This window comes from Heteronotia binoei, chromosome 13 (genome assembly GCF_032191835.1).
Source record: "Heteronotia binoei isolate CCM8104 ecotype False Entrance Well chromosome 13, APGP_CSIRO_Hbin_v1, whole genome shotgun sequence".
NCBI lineage: Eukaryota > Metazoa > Chordata > Lepidosauria > Squamata > Gekkonidae > Heteronotia > Heteronotia binoei.
The window spans coordinates 32,469,801-32,493,653 of NC_083235.1; the positions used below are offsets into that span (position 1 = coordinate 32,469,801).

Sequence of the window (23,853 nt, forward strand, 5' to 3'; positions counted from 1 at the left end):
TGGACTAACACTTGTCAGCAAAATATTCTGTTTGGAGAAGGGGAAAAGCCAACAAAGAAACACAAACTGGCAAAATTGCAGGTGTTCACATCACAAGGAGCTATTGGCTCTTGGAAACCCAAGAGCCCAGTCAGCACTGGGAAGTCTAAGGTAGCCTCCCAAATAGATGAAGGCTGCAATCCTACAAGTTTTGAGAACACTGTAGTTTTTAGATCTGTGGAACGTATGCACATGAGTGCAAGGCTGATTAGCAATGAAAAAAACTTGGTATAGTAAGATCTTGGAACACCATTTACATGCATTGACCAAGGCTTTTACTAGCTGCCTACTTACAGAAATTATAGAAAAAATTACAGACCAACTACAGCAATATGATCCACACTCCCCATCCTTTAATTTACTGAAAAATGGTTTATTTATTGCATTAGATTATTTGTAAAAAAAAAATCATTCCAAATAACCTTAAACCTCTAAATTTCCTGCATATATAAACATCAAGAAAATAACTAGGAAACTGTCACTATCAGAATATATATTCTTGTATTTTAGCAGAAGATAAGATTTACAAGACTTTTTTGTTAGTATTTACTGCATGTTAAAAGTCATAAGCACTACATTTAGGGCTTTTTTTGAGCAGGAACACAGTTCCGGCTGGCTTGATGTCAGGGGGTGTGGCCTGATATGCAAATGAACCCCTGCTGGGCTTTTTCTACAAAACCGCCCCCCCGACTACATTTATATGTTACGAGTTATGTTGTGTTTTATCTTAATTGCTCAGTTGATATATTGTTAAATTGTTGTAGATTGTTTATGTTTTGAAAATATTTGCAATAAATGTTTTAAAACTAAAATTTTTTTTAGCGGAGGGAGCTTTTCCTGGTGTAATAGGGGAGGGAGAGCATCAACACGATCCACAATGGAGGCTTTAACAGGATTTTACATAATATCTTGAGGCACTGAACCTGCAGCCTGAAGGAGTTTGATGGTCAACTTGAACAGGGCTATTTTGTTTATTGGCTGGCCTTAAGGAAAGGTATGTCGTCAACTGGGATTTCTTATCTAACAGTATGGAAGGAGTTCAGCTACTCTTTCTAAAACGTGGGGCCACGCCCTTTGCTGTCCCAACAACCAGTGAAAAAAGTGGGCGGCACTTCAAATATTCCAGAGGGGGTTCGATTCATAAACTGGCAGCAAAATGAGCCGGAAAAAGGTGGGCTTCCAACATGCCTAGTACAGGGTGGTGTGTGTATTTTCTTTCTCTGCATTTGCAGGGTAAATGACAGCTACTTCTAGGAAATAATAGGACATCAGAGGATTTTAACCGCAGCTGCATCTGGCCTCAACAAGTTCCATCACTTATTCAAGCCAAAAGCAAAAGTTGATACACTTTTAAATTTTGCTAAGAGAAAGGGGAGGGGGCTTTAAAGCAGGCTTTGAACACTAACTTCAGCCCCATATTATTTAAGAGGGTTAGTCCCATGGTGGGGGAGGCGAGGCACGTGCAGCAAGATGTTGTTTTATGACAATCCTGGAGCGTAGTCCACTTTTCATAGATCATGTTGGAGATGGGACCGAGGCTTCATGGAGGAGGGTGCGACAACTGTGCAATGTAGGATATTGCTATGAGCCTCTAGTAATGAAGGGGAGATTGAGAGCGAGTGCAGCTAACTACAAGGCTGCAGCAATGTAGTCCATCGAAGAGGGTCGGTTGCCAAGGGTAGAGTAGCTGCTTGCTGGGACAGAAATGGTATTCCCAGGAGTAATGCATTAGGGTTGCCAAGTCCAATTCAAGAAATATCTGGGGACTTTGGTGGAGCCAGGATAAGTAAGGTTCTGACAAGCACAACTGAACTCCAAAGGGAGCTCTGGACATCACATTTAAAGGGACCACACACCTTTTAAATGCCTTCCCTCCATTGGAAATAATGGATAGGAGCACCTTCTCTGGGGGCTCATAGAATTGGAACTCCTGGTTCAATCTTTTTGAAACTTGGAAGGTGTTTTGAGGAGTGGAATCGGATGCGATGCTGAAAATTTGGTGCCTCTACCTCAAAAAACAGGCTCCCCCAGATACCTGTGGATCGGTTCTCCATTATACCCTATGGGAATCAGTCTCCATAGGGAATAATGGAGGGCCCAGCAGACATTTCCCTCCTCCCCTTGCTTTCTGATGACCTTGAAGTGGTGGAAGGCCTCTAAACCGGGGGATCCCCTGCCCCTAACTGGGGATTGGCAACCCTATAATATATATATTCCCAGTAGTAATGTATGGCTGTGAGAGTTGGACCATAAGGAAAGCCAAGCGCAGAAGAATAGATGCTTTGGAGCTGTGGTGCTGGAGAAGAATCTTGAGAGTCTCTTGGACTTCAAGATCAAATTAGTCAGTCCTAAGGGAAATCAACCCAGACTGTTCCCTGGAAGGTCAGATGCTGAAGCTGAAATACTTTGGCCACCACACGAGAAGGGAGCACTCTCTGGAGAAGACCCTGATGCTGGGAAAGACAAGGCAAAAGAAGAAGGGAACGGCAAAAGATGAAATGGCTGGACAGCATTACTGATGTAACTAACATGAATTTGAGTGGACTTCGAAGGATGGTGGAAGACGAGGGCCTGGCATAACTTGGTCCATGGGGTTGCAAAGAGTCAGACTCGATTGTGCAACTGAAAAACAACAAAACTTTTAGGGAGAGCTCAGGCTTAATTCGAACTAGGACTCATTCATTAGTCTTTTTGGTGATTCACAGTATCTGTGAAACTTCCCTACAACACCACATTTCAAAAGAACCAACTTCCAGTACACTTTTGATTAATAACAATTAGGAGTGCTAAAAGGCATTTTTAAAATCCTGCAGTGTCTGTTTGAGATGTCCCGCAAGAGAAATGTGACCCTCGTCCCCAGTGAAATCCACCTTGGTTTGCAGTAGGGTTGCCAAGTCCAATTCAAGAAATATCTGGGGACTTTGGGAGTGGAGCCAGGAGCAAGGTTGTGACAAGCATGACTAAACTCCAAAGGGAGTTCTGGCCATCACATTTAAAGGGACCACACATTTTTTAAATGCCTTCTCTCCATTGGAAATAATGAAGGATAGGGGCGCCTTCTTTGGGGGCTTTTGAAACCTGGAGGGTGTTTTGAGGAAAGGCACCGGATGGTATGCTGAAAATTTGGTGCCTCTACCTCATAAAACAGCCCCCCCTCCCCTGATCAATTCTCCATTATATATTATGGGAATCGGTCACCATAGGGAATAATGTAGTGCTGAGCAGACATTGCCCCTCCCCCCCCGCTTTCTGATGACCCTGAAGCGGGGGAGGGCTTCTAAACCTGGGGATCCCCTGCTCCCTCCTGGGGATTGGCAACCCTAGATTGCAGCAACCTAATACAACTAGCATCTTCGCCGCCTTCAGCCCTGCAGCCAGTCCACAACCAACACTTTATGCTTCTGCCGCCCTTTCGCGTAATATAAAAACGGGAACCCAATAGGCAGCGAGGCGCGTGTATGACTCGCATGGGTGTGCCTCGCCACGTGTAGCGATTCAGCCAAAGGCCGTCGGAGTTGCTGGCCAGAAGAGCCGCTGACGCCAAATGCGAGCGCGTGGAAGATGCAGCGGATGGCCGGGCTGGGCAGGGCTTTGCTTCGCCCTTCTGAGGAGGGTGTTTCAGTCGCGCAGGTGAGGGGCGGGCAACAGACAGACAGACCCTTTGTTATGCGGGTAGATCCAGGGGGCAGCCGTGCTGGCCTGAAGCAGTAGACCGAATTTTGCTTCCAGTGCACCTTTTAAGACCAACAAAAGTTTATTCGTGCTCATATTTTGAATAGACTTCTGTTGGTCTTGAAGGTGCCTCGGGACTCAAAATCCCTTTGTTATGCGGCCTTTCTGGGGCTACCCAAATTCAGGGAAATCCCGTGCGCGGTGGATGCTTTCTTTCCCCTTGAAACCCTCACGTGTGACCTGCGTGTGCCCTTGGCTTCCTTTTTTATAACCTTATTTGAGTTTTATAGTCAGTGCCTTTAGCAGTTGGATTGCAAAGTGGAAGCCAAATAGGTGAGGTTTTTCTGCCTGTGGTGGGGAAAACTTTACCGGTTTGGCTTCTGGCTGTGAGTCAGCTATGAAGAGTGTAAAAACATAAGAACATAAGAGAAGCCATGTTGGATCAGGCCAATCGCCCATCCAGTCCAACACTCTGTGTCACACAGTGGCTGAAAAATTTATATATATATACACACTGTGGCTAATAGCTATTGATGGACCTCTGCTCCATATTTTTATCTAACCCCCTCTTGAAGCTGGCTATGCTTGTAGCTGCCACCACCTCCTGTGGCAGTGAATTCCACATGTTAATCACCCTTTGGGTGAAGAAGTACCTCCTTTTATCCATTCTAACCCGACTGCTCAGCAATTTCATTGAATGCCCACGAGTTCTTGTATTGTGAGAAAGGGAGAAAAGTACTTCTTTCTCTACCTTCTCCATTGCATACATAATCTTGTAAACCTCTATCATGTCACCCCACAGTCGACGTTTCTCCAAGCTAAAGAGCCCCAAGTGTTTTAACCTTTCTTCATAGCGAAAGTGTTCCAACCCTTTAGTCATTCTAGTTGCCCTTTTCTGCACTTTTCCCAATGCTATAATATGCTTTTTGAGGTGTGGTGACCATAATTGCACACAGTATTCCAAATCAGACCGCACCATCGATTTATACAGGGGCATTATGATACTGGCTGATTTGTTTTCAATTCCTTTCCTAATAATTCCCAGCATGGCGTTGGCCTTTTTTATTGCAATCGCACACTGTCTTGACATTTTCAGTGAGTTATCTACCACGACCCCAAGATCTCTCTCTTGGTCAGTCTCTGGCAGTTCACACCCAATCAACTTGTATTTGTAGCTGGGATTCTTGGCCCCAACGTACATTACTTTGCACTTGGCCACATTGAACCTCATCTGCCACGTTGATGCCCACTCACCCAGCCTCAACAGATCCCTTTGGAGTTCCTCACAATCCTCTCTGGCTCTCACCACCCTGAACAATTTAGTGTCATCTGCAAACTTGGCCACTTCACTGCTTACTCTCAACTCCAAATCATTTATGAACAAGTTAAAGAGCATGGGACCCAGTACTGAGCCCTGTGGCACTCCACTGCTTACCGTCCTCCACTGCGAAGACTGCCCATTTATACTCTCTGCTTCTTATTAATTAGCAAGTTTTTGATCCACAAGAGGACCTGTCCTTTTACTCCATGACTCTTGAGCTTACTAAGGAGCCTTTGATGAGGAACTTTATCAAAAGCTTTTTGGAAGTCAAGGTAAACAATATCTATCGGGTCTCCTTTGTCCACGTTTGTTCACCCCCTCAAAGAAATGTAACAGGTTAGTGAGGCAAGATCTTCCCTTACAGAACCCATGCTGAGTCTTCCTCAATAATTCGTGTTCATCGATGTGCCTACTCATCCTGTCCTTGATAATGATTTCTACCAACTTTCCCGGTATTGAAGTCAGACTGACTGGCCTGTAGTTTCCCAGATCTCCTCTGGAACCCTTTTTAAAAATGGGGTTGACATTTGCTACCTTCCAGTCCTTAGGAACGGAGGCAGATTTCAATGAAAGATTACATATTTTTGTCAGAAGATCCACAAGTTCAACTTGGAGTTCTTTCAGAACTCTTGGATGTATGCCATCCGGACCTGGTGACTTATTAGTTTTTGATTCGTCTATCAGTTGTAGGACCTCCTCTCTTGTCACCTCAATCTGACTCAGGTCTTTCAACACCCCTTCCAAAATAAGTGGTTCTGGAGCAGGCAAACACTTCTCATCTTCCACAGTGAAGACGGAGGCAAAAAATGCATTCAGCTTCTCAGCCATTTTCCTATCCTCCTTCAGTTATCCTTTTACCCCTTGGTCATCCAAGGGCCCCACTGCCTCCCTGGCTGGTTTCCTGTTTCTAATATATTTGAAGAAATTTTTATTGTTGGTCTTTATATTTTTTGCAATATGCTCCTCATAGTCCCTTTTTGCCTGCCTGATCACAGTCTTGCATTTGATTTGCCACTGTTTGTGCCTTTCCTAACTTGTGGTATATATTTTATCTGAGCTTCTAGGATTGTAGTTTTATATAGCCTCCAAGCTTCCTTAAGGGTTTTGACTGTATTTACCTTTCCTTTCAGTTTCCTCTTCACATGCCTCCTCATCTCAGAGAATTTACCCCTTTTAAAGTTAAACGTGGTTGTGCTGGTCTTTTGGGGCAACTCTCTATTTATACAAATGGTGAAATCAATAACGTTATGGTCACTGCTCCCAAGCGGTGCGATCTCTTTTACATCTCTCACCAAGTCTTGGGCATTACTTAGGACCAAATCCAGGATCGCCCCACCCCTGGTAGGCTCACAGACCATCTGCTCCATAGCACAGTCATTGAGAGCATCTAGAAACTCAGTCTCTTTCTCTCGACCAAAACACATATTGACCCAATCAATCTGTGTGTAGTTAAAATCACCTATGACGACACAGTTTTTACGTCTAGCCACTATCTTTAAGCCTTCCATCATATTATAGTCGTCCTCTATCTTTTGATTTGGTGGGCGATAACAAACTCCCATAGTTAAATTTCCTTTTGGGCCTTCTATTTCAACCAAAAGTATTTCTAGAAGGGAATTTAATTCTCTGACCTCAGTCTTACTGGACCATATGCCCTCTCTGACATACAGAGCCACCCCACCTCCAACCCTTCCCTCCCTATCCTTCCAATATAACTTATATCCAGGAATCACCGTGTCCCACTGATTCTCCTCATTCCACCAAGTTTCTGAAATTCCCACAATGTCTATGTTTTCACCCAACATTAAACATTCTAACTCACCAATTTTACTTTGAACACTTCTAGCATTTGTGTACAAACATCTATAATTTCCCAGGCAAGCTAGGCCCGCCACCTTCCACCTGCCGCCTCGAGACTCTGGCAGGCAGTCCATTCTGTTTGTCACCATCTCAGTGGACAACTCCGATCCATTACCCGGTAGAAAAGTAAAAGCTAACCCTTCATCTCTTTGAGATGAGTCCTCCCGAACCAGAGACATTTCATCTCCTGTTGGCTTTCCCCCAAGATTTAGTTTAAAAACTGCTCTGCCACCTTTTTGATTTTAAGCGCCAGCAGACTGGTTCCATCTGGGGACAAGTGGAGACCGTACAGCTCCCGCTTGTTCCAGAAAGCATCCCAGTGCCTAACAAACTTAAACCCTTCCTCCTTACACCATCCTCTCATCCACACATTGAGATTTCTAATTTGTGCCTCTCTCTCCAGCCCTGCATGTGGAACAGGTAGCACTTCTGAGAAGGCTACCTTGGAGGTCCTGGCCTTAAGTCTCCTGCCTAGCAGCCTAATTTTTTCCTCCAAGACCTCACGACTGCATTTCCCCACATCGTTGGTGCCAACATGCACCACGACCACTGGCTCCTCCCCAGCACTGTCTATCAGCCTATCTACTACACGCGTAATGTCCGCTACCTTCGCACCAGGCAGGCAAGTCATCATACGGTCAGTACGCGGTTTTGCCACCCAGCTGTCTACTTGCCTAAGGATCGAATCACCAACTACCAAGACCCCCTCTCTCTCCCTGCCCAGGGATGGTTCCTTTGCACGGAAGGATTCCCGCTCACCAACTGAAGAAGAGGTCCCTTCTGAGGGCGCATTCCCCTTACCCTCAGCCCGGTGCTCTGTTCCCTCTTAATCCTCATGCTCCCTGGCAGCAACGGGGCTGCCACGTTCAGAGCAGGGCTCATCTAACACGTCCCCGAGAGTCTTCTCCGAGTGCCTAACTGACTGTCTCTGCTTCTCCAGGTCAGTCACTCAGCCTCAAGGGTACAAACTCGTTCCCTGAGGACCAGGAGCTCCTTGTATTGAGCACACACCCAAGACTTCTGTCCTGTGGGCATGTGACACTCAATGCAAATCACTGGAAAGCCCCCACCCCCCTGCTGGCATTGTAGAGCTGGTGGTGTCCAGTAAAAACCAGCAAGTTTATACTGGACACTATCCATTAGAACAAGAAGCTTTTTGTGCAATATCTTGTAAATATTTGAACTATCATGCATGTATCTCACCTTGCCTTAGTAGTTAAAGGTGAGGTACAGAGTTCACCCCCCTTCACTGTCCTAATTTTATCCTCACAACAAAACCTGTAAGGAGGGTTGACTTTCTCTACCTTTAGGAGTCTCAAAGCAGTTTGCAATCACCTTTCCCTTCTTCTCCCCACAACAGACACCTTGCGAGGTAGGTGGGGCTGGGAGAGTTCTGAGAGAAACATGGCTGGGCCAAGGTCACCCTGCAGGCTTCATGTGCAGGAGTGGGGAATGAAACCCAGTTCTCCTCCAATTAAAGTCCGTTGCTCTTAACACTACACCACACTGGTTAGGTAGGCTAGGCTGAGAGTGAGCAAGCTTGTGAACCCTGTGAGCAGGAACTTTAACCTGGGTCTTTCACATGCAACCTGCAACACAGGTGGTTTGCAAGCTGTATTCTGTGGCTCCCTGGTGTCTTTTGGAAGTTCTTCAAGGCTAGCAGTGGGGTCTAGCCAGTACTCCAGGTGAACCAAATGTCTGATGGAGAACATTAGTGCTCCTTTGTACATGGCTAGGGATTCCTCTGAGATGAGTTCGTTTGATTTCCCAATTGAAGCAAGATTGAACACCTTTATACTCTGCCTTTGTAGTTTTTCTGGGTCTCCTAGGAAAAGCAGTGGTACATTTCCCTTGTATTTCAGTTTTATTCTTACTCATTTCCTATAAAATGTCATACTAGTCAGTTGGATTTTTGTTTTAATCTCTTGTTTTCTGTTGGAATTTTGACTGACCCATTTATTTCCAACTCCATTATTTATTTCCCTGTGGTCTGCATTAGACTTTTCCTGTGGTCTGGAATCTCTTCTATTTGATACTAGATTAGAGTCCAGTAGCACCTTAAGAGACCAATAAGATTTTTGAGATAGAAGTTTTTGAAAGTCTAAGCTTCCTTTGTCAGATCTGGCTGTTGTACTGCAGACCACATGGCTACTCTTTGGAGTTATTGAAAAGTCTTAAAAATTGACAAACACATACCTCTCTTTGGGTATATGTATGCGATTGAACTTGTGGTACATTCTAGTCTTGTTCCTTGTAGCTGGGGGCCATAATATAAAGCAGGATTGCTGTGTCACTTCCTCCCACAGATATCTGTCAGAAAGCATTTGGAGTCAAATTGATGGTCTGATCCTTCTGATCCTATGTATGAAGTCATGGGTAATCACATTGGTCCAAAGCAAACTCCAAAAACAAGTGCTGCATAATAGTTTTTATTAGGATTAACCAAAATAACACAGATCAATGCCCAAGCTTTTGAGTTCTCTCTTCACTGACTTTTTGTCAGGCTGGATGTTTTTTAAAAGTGATGGAGGGGAGACATCACAGGCCATGGTTTTGAAGCCTTGTCTCATGAGCATAGAGAGCCCTGTGGCACGGAGTGTTAAAGCTGCAGTACTGCAGTCCTAAGCTCTACTCACGACCTGAGTTTGATCCCCAGTGGAAGCTGGGTTTTCAGGTAGCTGGCTCGAGGTTGACTCAGCCTTCCATCCTTCCGAGGTTGGTAAAATAAGTACCCAGCTTGCTGCGGGGAAAGTATAGATGACGGGAAGGCAGTGGCAAACCACCCCGTAAAAAAGTCTGCCGTGAAAACGTTGTGAAAGCAACGTCACCCCAGAGTCGGAAACGACTGGTGCTTGCACAGGGGACCTTTCCTTTCCTCATGAGCATCCTGTGTGAAATGTCATGCAGATATGCGGTTTGAAAATGGTGCTGATCTCATGCAGGATGACATAGCTGAGCTTCTCGATCCCCATCAGTCTGGCTTTCGCCCGGACCATGGGACGGAGACAGTGCTGGTTGCTCTGGTGGATGACCTTCAGCGGCATCTGGACCGAGGCGGCTCGGCAGTATTGATGTTGTTAGACCTATCGGCAGCGTTCAATACGGTCGACCATCGGTTGCTGACTTGCCGTCTCGCTGACGCGGGGATTTAGGGGTTGGCCTTACAGTGGCTTTCCTCTTTCCTTGATGGTCGGGGACAAAGGGTGGCGATTGGGGGTGAACTGTCCCGGAGACACACACTTGATTGCGAGGTGCCTCAGGGGGCGGTACTTTCCCCGATGTTGTTCAACATCTACATGCACCGCCTTGCCCAGATTGCCCAGAGGTATGGGTTGGGTTGTCACCAGTATGCTGATGACACCCAGCTCTATCTACTAATGGACGGCCGGCCTGACTGTGTCCCAGAAAATCTGGACCTGGCGTTACAAGCCGTGGCTAGATGGCTTAGGCTGAGTAGATTGAAACTAAATCCAGTGAAGACAGAGGTCCTTTGCTTGGGTCGACGTGGTCCGGGAAGGGAAATTCCCCTACCAACCTTTGACGGTGTGCCACTGACAATGGCACACAGGGTCAAGAGCTTGGGGGTTCTACTGGAGCCTGCCCTGACAATGGAAGCCCAGATAGCAGCCACTGCTAAGTCTGCATTCTTTCATCTTAGGTGGGCGAGGCAGTTGGCTCCTTTCTTGGAGCATGGCGATCTGGCAACAGTGATGCATGCAACAGTCACCTCGAGGTTGGACTACTGTAATGCCCTCTACATGGGGCTGCCCCTATGCCGAACCTGGAAGTTGCAGCTAGTGCAGAATGCTGCTGCCTGGCTGTTATTAGGGCTCCCCAGGTGGGAGCACATTCAGCCAGGGCTCCAGGGACTGCACTGGCTGCCAATAATATACCGGGTTCGGTACAAGGTGCTGGTAATCACCTTTAAAGCCCTACATGGCCTAGGACCTACCTACCTTAGGGACCGTCTCTCCCCACATGTTCCCCATTGATCTGGTTCCCAAAATCTTCTAGTAATCCCCGGGTTGAAGGAGGCCCATCTGAAGTCAACCAGGGATAGGGCCTTTTCAATTACAGCCCCCTGCTGGTGGAACCAGCTACCGGAAGAGGTGAGGGCCTTGTGGAACCTTGGGCAGTTCCGCAAGACCTGTAAGACAGTCCTCTTCCGGGTGGCATATAACTGACTGGTACCTAAAAACTGCGAAGGAAGGTTGTAGAATAGCACCGCACTGTTAGATCGTTTTCTTGTTTTAACTGCTGTAAATTATTCAATGCATTTTAATATTTATTAACCTTATTGTTTTGAATTTTATGTTGTAAGCCACCCTGAGCCCGCCTCGGTGTGGAGGGCGGGATATAAATCGAATTAAAGGGGAAAAAAAAGAAGAAAGCTTAATTCCCAAGATCACTCTGCAAATTGGCTTCTTTTGGCTATAAGAAGCTGTGTCTGTCTTCAAATTTTCTCTGAGGAAGTGTGCATGCACACAAAAGCTCATACCTTTGTTGACCTTAAAGGTGTCATTGGACTCGAACTTTGTTCTTTAGAATTTTACACTTTGTGTTTCTTGTGTTTTTCCCCTGGTAGTTCTTTGGCTGCCAGCTGTCTCGTTTTCTTCACACCGGCCTTCCAGTTCTGGCAGCAAAAGAACTTCTGTTGAAGCTGAGGAAGAAAACCGGCTACTCATTTATTAATTGCAAGAAAGCCTTGGAGAAGTTCAATGGAAACCTCAAGGAGGTGAGTGTCGGTGTTGATGCCCGGTGAGACACAGGGATGCTGTTTGGGTGTTTTAAAAAAAACTTTGGATGCAAGGGAGGAAGTGGAGCTTTTCATCAGATTTTTTTAAAAATCTCATGTTAAGAATGCGGTCTTCTGCAGGAATATAAAGAAGTGTACTGCTTTGTTGAATGCCTGACCTGGTTCTTTGTGCTATCTCAAAACTCACTTCCGGGGGTTTGTTTTCATTTCCAAGGCTGAAGTCTGGCTTCACGAGCAAGCTCAGAAGCAAGGATGGAGCAAAGCTTCCAAACTGGAGGGGCGGAAGACAAAAGAAGGGCTGATTGGGCTACTGAAGGAAGGCAACTCAGCTGTGATGGTAGAGGTGAGCACCTTCCTTCTTACAAAAGAATTCCTTCTATTGAAATTTTGTTCTATTTCTGACTTAGCATAAGAAACACGTGTGCAGTCAATAGGCTTAGACTGGCGTGACTCTGTATAGGCTTGTGCTGTAAGTCATGCATTAGTAGTCATACCTCTAATATTCAGGTTCTAAGACAGGTGCATAGATTTCTTCAGTCCAGCTATGCCAGTTCTGGAGCTGACTCTGTGCGCTTGTCCTTTAAGCATCTGTTCTTGAGGGACAATGTAGATACTGGGCCTCCTTTGCTGCTTGGTGAAGAAGGTATTTCAGGTCTTTTTAAAGTGATGCAGCTCCTTAGAAGGGAGGAAACTGTAGATAGTCATGTTGGTAATTGGCTTACAGCAATCCCATAGGGTTTTCAAGAGACTAACAGAGGTGATTTGCTGTTGTCTGGCTCTGCCTAGAGACCTCAGCCTTCCTTTGTGGGCTCCCATCCAAGTCCTAATCATGGCTGGCCCCGCTTAGCTTCTGAGATCTAACAAGATTGGACTTGCCAGGGCTATCAAAGTTGGGCCATGTTACGCCATAGCAACATTCAAATCCATGTGGATGCCTTTTTTGTTAAGACCTCTTAGAATAACACAACACAGTGCTCAAGCTTTTGCTCTCCAGAGCTCTTAATCAGGCTGATTGTTAAAAATGAGGAGGGAAGGCAACAGAAGGGCACATCTTTCAGACAAGCACCATGGCCTGAAATAAGTCCCCCTGCCCCTTCATCCAGCCCAGCGGTGGCCAAACCTGCTTAATGTAAGCACCACATAGAATGAACATAAGATCTTTGAGAGCTGGAAGGGAGGGTGGAGAGGTGGAAAGGAAGCAACTTTAACTTTAAATGCTTTCTCTGACTGGCTTGGAGAAGGCTTTAAAAAGACAAATGCCTTTTCCAAGCAGGCTAATGGGGCCGATGAGGACTTTGAGAGCCACGTAATATGTGTGAAAGAGCCACATGTGGCTCCCGAGCCACAGTTTGGCCACCTCTGATCCAGCCTGTTGAAGATTTCAACATTTGCACAGTCTGTTGTGTTGTTATAATAAAAGTATTACATAGTTTTTGTTTTGGAATTCCCTGGGAGTAGCAGAACGGAAGTGGTCTGCCTGACTTTTCCAAACACATTCAATTCTGGTTTATGGATATGTATTTAGTAAAAGATTTCTACCCTGCTTCCTGGTATATAGTGCCCCCAGGGCATCTTACTGCAATATACAGCAAGTATGGAATAAAAACAGAAAATGTTTAAAAATACTGTTTATGGTGTACCATAAAAACATAGAATAAAACCACAGGGAAACAATTTAGTAGTTGGGGTAACAGCATGGGAAAGTTTGGTGGGAAAACAAGGCATTAATAGACTACCTCAAGACTGCAAGGGAGAATGTTGGTCATGCTTCTCAGAAGAGGGTTTGCCCTCTTAATTTTGCCCCCATGCTGAAAAAAAAAGTATTGGCTATCATTACCTACTTTGCATTGAATTGGGAAAGACAGAGAATACAGCCTCTTGACAACTATCACAGATTGGGTTGCATTATATCACTCCATTCATCTAAGTATGAAGACTTCTGCTGGTGGAAAGCCCCTTATACTGGCAGAAGACTCATTATTTAGCTCAGCAGAAGGATGGTGTCCAGTCTACTGTTTGGTAGTCTAGGTCAGGGGTGGTCAAACTTGCTTAACATAGGAGCCACGCATAATAAATGACAGATGTTTGAGAGCCACAAGACATTGTCAGTTGTTTGAGAGCCATAATGAAGGTAGGCAGGCAAATAGATGGGTGGAGGGAGAGGTGGAAAGAAAGCAACTTTAAATGCATTCTCCAAGCTGCTGGCTCAGTTTGGAGAAGTGATTTAAAAAGACACGTGCCTTCTTTAAACAGACTGATGGGGCAGTAAGGGCTTTGAGAGCCACACAATATGTGTGAAAGAGACACATGTGGCCACCCCTAGTCTTAGGAGTCAGATCTTATCATGCTGTGCTCCAGAACCGTCTTCATTTTCTCTTTCAAGTCATTCCCAGGGAAGCTGGCTATCAGCTGAAACTGGGTGAGGGGAAGGATCTCTGCCTGAGACCCCAATGGGTTGCTGCCGGTAAGAGTTGGTCCGTGGTCTGACTCAGTAGAAAGCAGCTTCATTTGTCTTCATAACATCAGTTGACTGGGCTCCTCAAAGTTAGTGATTTCTTCCCTGCCAGGTGAACTGTGAGACTGACTTTGTGGCCCGAAATGCCAAATTCCAACATCTGGTTCAACAGGTTGCAATTGGGATGATGCAGCATTATCATGGGACTGTGGAGCAGCTAAGTACATATGCCAAGGTAAGAGTGGGGGGGGGGGAAGTCCCAGTGTAATAACACCTGTTATTGTGGGACATTTTCACTATCTTTAATATGGTGAAGGAAAGGGGTTGAAGTATTGTGTGGAATAGGTCTTAAGAGGCATTGGCTTGAATCCCATGCAATATTTTCACAATTTTTATTATTTTTTCTTTTGGAGTGTGAATTTTTTGCCTCCCTCCCCTTCCTACTGCAGCCCCCAGTGCCCACCTTTTGAGGGGAAGCAAGAGAACCATATTCCTTAGGGAGAATCATTTCCATCCGCGGAAACATGCTGTTGGATCCAAGTTGAATGTTATAAAATCATAGAGTTGAAGGGACTGCATGGTCATCTTCATGTTGGCCCCCTGATGGCCTACAAGCTGGATCTGGATGTTAACCTCTGCATTATGTTGCGCTCGCTACAATATGCAGCCGAACTACTCTCTCTCAATGCAACCTACCACAACGGATGGTTGTGAAGAAAACCAGAGGATAGGAGAACTATGTATGGCACCCTGAGTGGTATAAACATGTCATAGACCTTTTTTAAAGGGAAATTTCACAGTTTGAACAAGTAGGAACAAACTTTCATTAGTAAACATGCACATCACATACACACACAGGAAGCCTGGATGGGCTAAAGCTCTGTGTTGACAGCCCATTCAGTGGCAAATGTGGATTTGCTGCTGAGTAATGTGTGAAAAGGCCCTGACTGTCAGCTGCATGCTCCACTGCTTCATCTATTTGGGAAGGTATCATCAATATATCTATTTCTCAAGAGTGGCCCCCATCTGCGGATATCTAAATCTACTGACTGGGACCGCATTTACCCAAAACAGAAAGTTCTGCAAACCTGGAGGACTGTCCAGGTTTGCAGAAAAATCTGAAAACTTAAAAAAAAAACCACAGTGGAAGTTTTAAATCCCCCACTCCAAAATAAGATAGTGTTGTCTGTGCACGTGCAGACAGCACACTTGTCTGCAGAGCTGTTGGCTAGCGACGGTTCCTTGGCCATGCAGTTGAATAGCTTTCTGTTTTACTGAAACCAGGTAGAGTTTAGGTTTGCACCTCAGTCTTGGTCTTTCACACACACACACATATTCTGCAAAAAGTGGGATTGGAGACCTCTTGATGTGGCAGAGTGGACTGTACCCCTTAGTTCTACAGGGAAGATTCAGTTTTTAATACTCCTTATATAAGAAAACTTCTTGCAAATTAATTTTTAGAACCACAAATCTAGGACCTTGGGGGGAAAGAAGTTGTACCCTGCTCTGCTAACTTTCTGCCTGCTGGGAGTTTTGTGTGTGTGCTGTGGAGTGTTCAAAAATGTGATTCCCCTATTTGTGCTTGCAGCCCATTCTACTAACCCGAAGATTGTACTACTAACTTTTTTTTTCTAATTTCTTGAATATATGAGGACCAGGCCTCACAACTTCGGTAGCTTTCTCAAAAATTGCAAAAGTGTGAAGTCCTGCTGTGTCTATAAGAGGATGTGGTAACTATAAGGCTATTTTATGAATATTTAAACCAATTTACATCTTGTGACTTTGACTCCCTTTGTAGTGTTTCCTGAAAACCAATGAGCTTTCTCAGCTCAAATTGGGACCCAGTGGATCCTTGCTTAGTGACCAGCTGGCTTTGACTATTGGTGAGTGTTGTGGTGCCAGATTATGGCCAGGAAAGTGGGGAGTGGCAAGTAGCGGCCATTTTGTTTGGTATTAATCCTCTACAGAATGTGAGGAGACAGGTCTTTCAGGGAAGGCTTTTACCTGTGCCCAGGTGCCTTAGCAGTAAAATATTGGATTGATTCAACTTGTAACCTAGGTACTCCTAAGTCTTGTTCATTTGTCCACTTCCTGAGGGTCTGCCAAAGAAGGCAAAGCACTCAGTACAATAGCTAGACACTTCTACACTGTTGCAGGTTTTCTGTTCTTTCCCTACACACTGCTCTACCCAACCAAGGAGCATTGTGGGTTGGTTAAGAGCAGTTATGAACCTTCCTAGTGCATTACTTCTCAGGTTTCCTTCTTTCCTCACCTCTTCATCTTCAGTGGCTGAATCCACTTTCCTGTGTTAAACTGCCAGCTTAATGGGGTGAAATGCAAAGTTACTACTTTCCCCATCCTGCTGTCCTTACTAAGCCCCTCATTTTGGTATTTGTTCATAATTTTCAGTTTCCCATGTGAAAGAATAAATATATTTGAAATGTACTGAGGGGACATTTGAAATCAACTTGATGATAACCAGGGCTTTTTTTGTAGCATGAGCTCCTTTGCATGTTAGGCCACATCCCCTGATATAGTCAATCTTCCAAGAGCTTCAGGGCTGATAGTACAGGGCTTTAAGTTCCAGGAGGATTGGCTACATCAGGGTTGTGTGGCCTAGAATGCAAAGGAGTTCCTGATACAAAAAAAGCCCTGATGATAACTAAGCCTTAGCACCATGGGATTGCCTTGGCATTGCCCCTTTCAGCTTGCCATCCAGCAGCATAAAGGGAAACTTACATTCTGTTCCTAAACAGAGTTGCACCCCTCTAAGCCCCTTGAAATCTGTGGACTTGGAAGAGTGTAACTCTGCTTAGGATGGCACTGCTAATCACTCTGGATAGGATGCTTTAGTGGTCTGTTCTGGTGTTAGATCCAGAGGAGTTAGCCATGGTAGTCTGTTGTTGCAAAATAGTAAGGAGCCCAGTAGCACCTTTAAGACTAACAAATATTATGGCAGCATAAGCTTTCAAGAAACACAGTTGTCTTCATCAGATGCATGGAGGGCATGTGGACACTGAGCAGAGATATATAGGTGGTAAGGGGAGGGGAGAGTGAATGCAGGAAGTGAGTGCCATGTGAGTGCAAAGCATTTGCAAAAGTCATAAATCAGCAAAGGTATAATGTGCAATCTTGGCAGAGTGTGACCACTTCCTTGTATTGATGAATCTGAATGGAATACCTGAAAGGGTTTTTCTTTTTATAATGACTTTTCTTATTTATGACTTTTGCAACTGCTTTGCATTTGCATGGCACTCACTTCCTGCATCCACTCTCTCATCCCCTTACTACCTATATATCTCTGGCCATTTCCTACATACCCTCCATGCATCTGTCAAAGAGAGCTGTGTTTCTCAAAAGCTTGTGCTACAATAAAATTTGTTAGTCTGAAAGGTGCTACTGGCCTCTTTAGTGTTCTGGTATTACTTTTAATGTAAGAAACTGCTCTTAAACTGTGATGTGTCCCAATTTTTCCTGTTTGTGTGGCAGAGAAGGGCATAATGATTAGCACTGGGAATGCTGCACATTTCAAGAGAGCTACTGGCTAGCGTTTCTCTTTTGTTTTTCATTCTAAATTCAGCCCCCCACACACAATCTTAGTCCACCATGGTGCATGCCACTTAAAAGAGCCCCTGCTGTTAAGCTATGTTTGCAGTTGGCTTTTTGCAGTGACATACATTTGCTTGTGTTTCCAAACTACTGCTGTAACCTTGAGAACTAGGAAAGTTGCTTTAGAAGTGAATTAGATATTGTGCTGGAAGCTAAATTGTATGCTTTGCAGAGTGATTCTAGTAACAAACTTGACTAGTTACGGGTGCTTTTTTTTTTTTTTTAAAGGAACCTGGTAAATTTTTACTTTGTGACTACTGGAGGAAAGAATTTTCACATTGTGGGGGAAGCCCTGTTCTCTCTCCCCCTGCAAAGTGATATGGGCCAAATGTGGTCTGCCCACCCCACCCCTGTGAGGAAACTCTGCAGCTCTCCTGGCAGAGCCTTCTGCTTACCCAGGGCTCAGTCAAAATCCCCCCCCCCTTTTTTCACTTGTGTGGTTTCAGTGAGGCTTGGTGGGGCTTTTGGTATCTCAAACCTGCAGTTGCTTCAATGTCTGGGAATTTGTCTCCACCCTGCCACACAGATGTTCTGATAGCCACTGGAGGATTACTCTCAAGCAGAAGTTTGGTATAGTGGTTAAGAGTTTGCTGTAGTGGTTAAGAGGGGTGGACTGTAATTTGGTGTGATTCCCCAGTCCTCCACATGCAGCCAGGTGGGTGACCTTAGGTCACTGTTCTCTCCGAGCTCTGTCAGTCTCACCTGCTTCATAGGAGAAGTGGGGAGAAGAAGGGAAGGAGATTGTAAGCCACTCTGAGACTCCGAGGGTATAAATCCTCCTCCTTCTTTGCTTACTCACAGGAAATGATTCCGAGGATGCAGCCATTGGTGGCAGTAGCTTTCGTGGTCTCTATTAGAAGCATAGTGGACTGGCTTGCTTTTTGAGCAGAACATCATAGCTCAGTCTTGAAACCCAGCTTGTACCTCTTACTAGCTAATTCTTTTTTTCTCCTCCCTTTCATGCAACTGTGTTTTTTTCCCCTGTAGGCAAACTAGGGGAGAACATGGTTATGAAAAGGGCAGTGTGGGTGTCTGTACCGGAGAATTTCTTCATTGGCTCTTATGTGCACGGAGCACCCCCGTCAGGGAACCCGCTACTTTCTAATATGTTGTTTGGCAAGTACGGTGCCATGGTGATCTGCAGCCCCCCTGAGCCATGTGACAATTCAGACTTTGCTGAACTCGGCTGGAGGCTGGGCCAGCACGTGGTGGGCATGGCTCCCCTCTCCGTAGGCTCACCAGAAGATGAACCTGGCGACGAGTCTGAGACAAAGATGCTCGCTCAGCCCTTCCTCTTGGATCCTGCCATCTCTCTGGGACAGTACGTTCAGCCCACGGGGGTGTCCGTGCTGGATTTTGTGCGATTTGAATGCGGGGAGTATACTGAGATGGTGGAAGCAGAGTAAACAGTTTGTGTGTGCGTGTAGAAAATGAACTGTTCTGGGAGCTACATATGGGCCCTGGTGGGGTTACAGAATGAATCCTGTGCTTGAGGGCCAAAGAAGCCAATTGTTCTCCATGGAATCCTTTTTTCAAAGCCTGGAAATGGTTCTTCGGTATGTAATTGACAAAATGCAGCAAGTGGATATTGATGAAAGCTGAAAAGGTACCTGGAGTCATCTTGGAATTATGTTGCTGGTGACAGTGAGACCTGGAACTGGTGATTCCAACAAGCTTGACTCGATTACCGTATTGTCTTTTTAAAATGATACCCTGACTATTGCAATTAAATAAAACAATTCTACCCCTGCAAACTGGCAAATGCTCTATGAGTAGGAATGCATGTGTAAATTACATTACCAAAACAATTGACCACAGTTGCAAACCTACCGTCCACCATAAAGCTTGTTCATAACTTTCACATTAATTAACCTGAAGCTCTTTCTAGCAGCAGTAGTACATTTTTTAGTCGATGCTACCTCTGCTAAAGAGCCAGTTTGCTGTAGCAGTTAATTGTGCAGACTCTAATCTGGGAGAACTGGGCTTGGTTCCCCACTCCTTCACATGCAGCTCCTGGTGTGATCTTGGATCAGTCACAAGTTCTCTTAGAGCTGTTCTCTCAAAAGCAGTTCTTGAAAGAGCTCTCTCAGCCCTGCACATGGTGTCTGTTGTGGGGAGGGGAAGGGAAAGGAGAGCCCAATCTGAGTGAAGGGCAGGTTATAAAGCCAATCTCTTCTAGTTAAGTTTTGTATCCTTATAAGCAGAATGGGAAATAATAAGTGCGATAAAATGTGCATGGATCTTGCTACATGGAGTATGAAAACTGACGAAGAAGATATTGGATTATATCCCGCCCTCCACTCTGAGTCTCAGAGCAGCTCACAATCTCCTTGATCTTCCTCCCCCACAACAGATACCCTGTGCGGTAGGTGGGGCTGAAAGAGTTCTCACAGAAGTTGCCCTTTCAAGGACAACCTCTGCGAGAGCTATGGCTAACCCAAGGCCATTCCAGCAGCTGCATGTGAAGGAGTGGGGAATCCAACCCAATTCTCCCAGATAAGAATTGCCCCCTGGATGCTGACAAAACTCCATAACCATCCCAAGTCTCTGCTTGGCGAGGCCACTTCTTCCCCTTACTCCTCAGGGGGGCCAGAAACAAACTAAGTAACTGCTGCCACCAGCAATGGAGAGTACTGCCCTGCCAGTCTAGCATTCTGTTCCTGTGTTGCCATTTAAAAGGGCTCCTTCGTTGCTGCAGCTGCTCCCCAGACAGCACAAGCAAACAATAGGGAGAGAATCTAATGCAATTCTGTATTTTCAAGCTATTGTGTTCCAGGGCTGGAGAGCTTCTCTGCTGCCCTCTCTTCATTGCAGCACTTCAGCTGTCAAGATCAAAGAGGCGTGGTGTGCTTCCAGAGATCGGCCTTGGAGCTGGGGTGGTTACAGTGTTGGACTAGGCAGGGCTGGCTCTCCCCCTAAGCAAACTAGGGGGTTGCCTAGGGCACCAGGAGGTTGGGGGTGGAAAATTCGGCTCCCCACCCCCTCCCAGTGCCCCAGGCAAGCACCTAGTTTGCCTGCCTCCTCACCTGCCCCCGTCGCCCCTCCCTTCCCTTCGCCTCCCTGCCATGCCTCCCCCCTTCCCCGCCGCACCTTCTCCTTCCCTTCCCCACGTGTCAATTGCAATGACGGAACCGGCTCTAATGCCACGTTCTGGTGATCTAAAGCCCCCGCCCCCCCCCCGGCAATGACTCGCTCGGCGGGTGAAACCACGCCAGGGGGCCTCGCTTGCACTCTGTCCGGACAGCATCCTGAAAGGGCGGCCTTGCTGTCACTGACTCCTCCCATCTAGAAGTGAGGAGGAAAGGAGACAGCGAGGCTGCCCTTTCAGGACGCCGGTCTGGACAGAGTGTAAGCGAGGCCCCACAGCGTGGTTTTACCCGACAAGTAAGTCATCGCTGGCGGGGGGGGGAGGGGGGCTTTAGATCACCGGAACGTAGCATTAGAGCCTATTCTGGCTTGCAATTGACACGTGGGGAAGGGAGGGAGGGGGGGGAGGCGCAGCAGGGAGGGGGGAGGCACAGAGCCGCACTTTGGTGGGGGGGCGCCAGGCAGTAAGTTTGCCTAGGGTGCCCCAGGGCGTCAGGCCGGCTCGGACTAGGGTCTCAACTCCCCACTCAGCCCTAAAACACTCTCAGGGCAACCTATTGCACAGGGCTGTTGTGAGCATACATTGGATAAGTGGAGAATTTTTGGTCCCCCTTAGGAAGAGAAGTAGGATATGAACAAAGTAAATGTAAACAATGTGGTAACTGGATGGAGAAAGTCCTTGATGGCTACCAGCGTTCCTTCTAAGCTGCAGAGTCTTGTGAGCAAAAATTCTTTGTGAGTGGTGGGCATTAAGTTGTGAGCTACTGCATAAACTAGTTTGCTCTGGGGTCATTTTTCCTGAGCTAAGACAAAAATGTGTGAGCTGGAAGCTAAAAATCTGTGAGCTAGCTCACACTAATTCAGCTTAGAGGGAACACTGGTGGCTACAGGATCCTCCTGGCAAACCTCTGATCTGCAGGGTGGATCCTCTTTGGGTTGTACGAGTGGGAATTCTGTTTCCCCCATGCTCCTGCCTGCTGCAACCTATTTTACCCCATGGTTGTACTTCGGGTTGTCGGTTAACTGCCCCACCGATGCTATATCGAGCTAGGAGAGGTTTGTGTGTATGGCTTTTGTGTATTTAATGTGCCATCAAGTTTTTTCCAATTTATGAATTAATGACTTCCTAAATGTCCCTTCCCATCATTAGCAGCCTTGTTCAGGGTCTTGAGTCAATCCATCTCTTGTTTTCTATTACCTTAAGTTTTTCCTACTTTCTTTTCAAGTGAGTAGTCTCCCTTCCCATTTTCTGGTTAGAATCCACCCCACAATTTGAGTAATCACTGCATGCCTTCTAAAACTTTTAACCGTGAGAACTACAAACATTTTTTGTTTCTCCTTTGCAGAAATTAAGCTACTTGCATCTCTCCAATTATGCCCAAGGCTAAATTTTGTGGCTCATGAGCTAGACACAAACCATGTCCCCTCTCCCATGCTAAGCAGAATATTGTGTCCTATTCTCTGGTCTTGTGTGAAGTACTTGATTCTGTCTTGGAGAAGGAGCAAAGTTCCTGCCTCTATGCTGCTGGAAACTGAACAGGAGTTAATCTCTTTTGCAGCATGTCTTAAAAGCTGATTCCTGAAGCCGTAGTTGCAGAGTACATTTAGCTTCCTGCTATCACATTACATGTCTCTTTCTCCAATGGCATTCCTATTGCTTCCTTGCATCCCAGGCTGTGTCTTCTGTATTTGAGCATCCTGTACTCATCAGTCTGCACTCTACAGCTGCTAGCCAATGCCCCGCCGGCTGCAGCAACAGCTAAAGAATTGCTAGGGCTTGCAATGTCCATGTTCTGGGATAATCTAAATTCCATGATCTTTATAAACTGTGAAAACTTGCATGCTTTTGAGTTTGTACTTAAAGCCCTTTAAAAGTTTTTTTTAAAAAAAAATAATGTGGAGGCTCTGCATAATGTTATATTTGAACAAGTTCTACAGAATCCAGGCGTGCCCACTGCCTTCTTTGTTTGTGGGTGTTTTTTAAAGGTTTGCCATACATTACAACAATTTAGCAAGCCTCAAGGGAGCTGTTCTCGGGTTGCTTCTGGTGAAAAGGCTTGTGGAGGATATTCTTGGTTAATTAGGTATGGCAGAAGCAATGCTTTCCCTGGAAATGCTCCAGCAATGAGGTAATGGCTCTTCTGGATAATTCAGAATTTGGTGTGTCATAAACCACAGCCCTTTGAGATATGGAGCAAGAGACTGCCCCAGATAAGATGACTGGCACTTTTCCTGCATGTTCTTGGTTCATTCCTCTTTTCTTTGAAGCTGGATTAATTGTTTAAACAGCAAGAGGGAACACTTGGTTGCTGTTGTGTTATGGCCAAAATACACAGTGCATTCAACTTGGGCTGGGTCACAGATGCAGTCAGAGATGCATCGGGGGAACTCATCTTAAGCAGCACTCAACCACTTGGCACTGCGTGGGAGAAGCTTCCAGTTTCCCTCCTACGTCACTTTTGCGAGCAGGAGCAGGGGGTCAGGCATTTTGCGCTTTTTTCTGGCTCCACATCCCTTTCCTACTTCCATGTGCAATATCCTGATGTGAATTAGCTTCCTTCATCCATTTATAGCATTGCAAATGATTATGGGTCTATTGGAATCTGATCTAGTTTGAGATTTGTAGTGCAGAGTAGGGATGTGCAAAAAAAAAAATTCGGAATTACACGGATTCGGAAGTACACGGGGAAAAAAAATTCGGATTCCCTGTGTACTAGGGGTAGCTAGTGCCTGGCTTTTTTCTACTATGGGAAGAGGGGAAGGAGTTCTTTTAAGAAGCATTAAGAGATGCTTTCACCCCACTTAGAACCCCGCAGGAAGCTCTTTTGTTAAAAAGGTGTCACCCACTTTCAACAAGAAGTTGGATTGCCAACCTCCAGGTACTTGGCAAAACCGGAAACCACAGTGTACTGATTAGCAACAACTGAAATAAACCACTGTGTTACTTATATATTGCAAATAATTGCTCCACAGATATTTCTTATATCCTATTCATGTATTCTTCACAAATTCTTACAAATGTCCATGAATACAGCACAACTCAAAATACAAATT

The 23,853-nt window shown here is 45.6% G+C and overlaps 1 protein-coding gene across 1 annotated transcript; it reads left to right on the plus strand.

Moving 5' to 3' along the window:
* The first annotated feature begins 3,486 nt into the window (after positions 1-3,486).
* On the plus strand, positions 3,487-19,466 carry TSFM (Ts translation elongation factor, mitochondrial). Its single transcript, XM_060252220.1, has 6 exons — positions 3,487-3,669; positions 11,478-11,627; positions 11,863-11,991; positions 14,216-14,338; positions 15,902-15,986; positions 18,700-19,466. The coding sequence occupies exons 1-6, from the start codon at positions 3,601-3,603 to the stop codon at positions 19,116-19,118; spliced, it is 975 nt and encodes a 324-aa protein (XP_060108203.1). The 5' UTR covers positions 3,487-3,600; the 3' UTR covers positions 19,119-19,466.
* Positions 19,467-23,853: the final 4,387 nt, after the last annotated feature.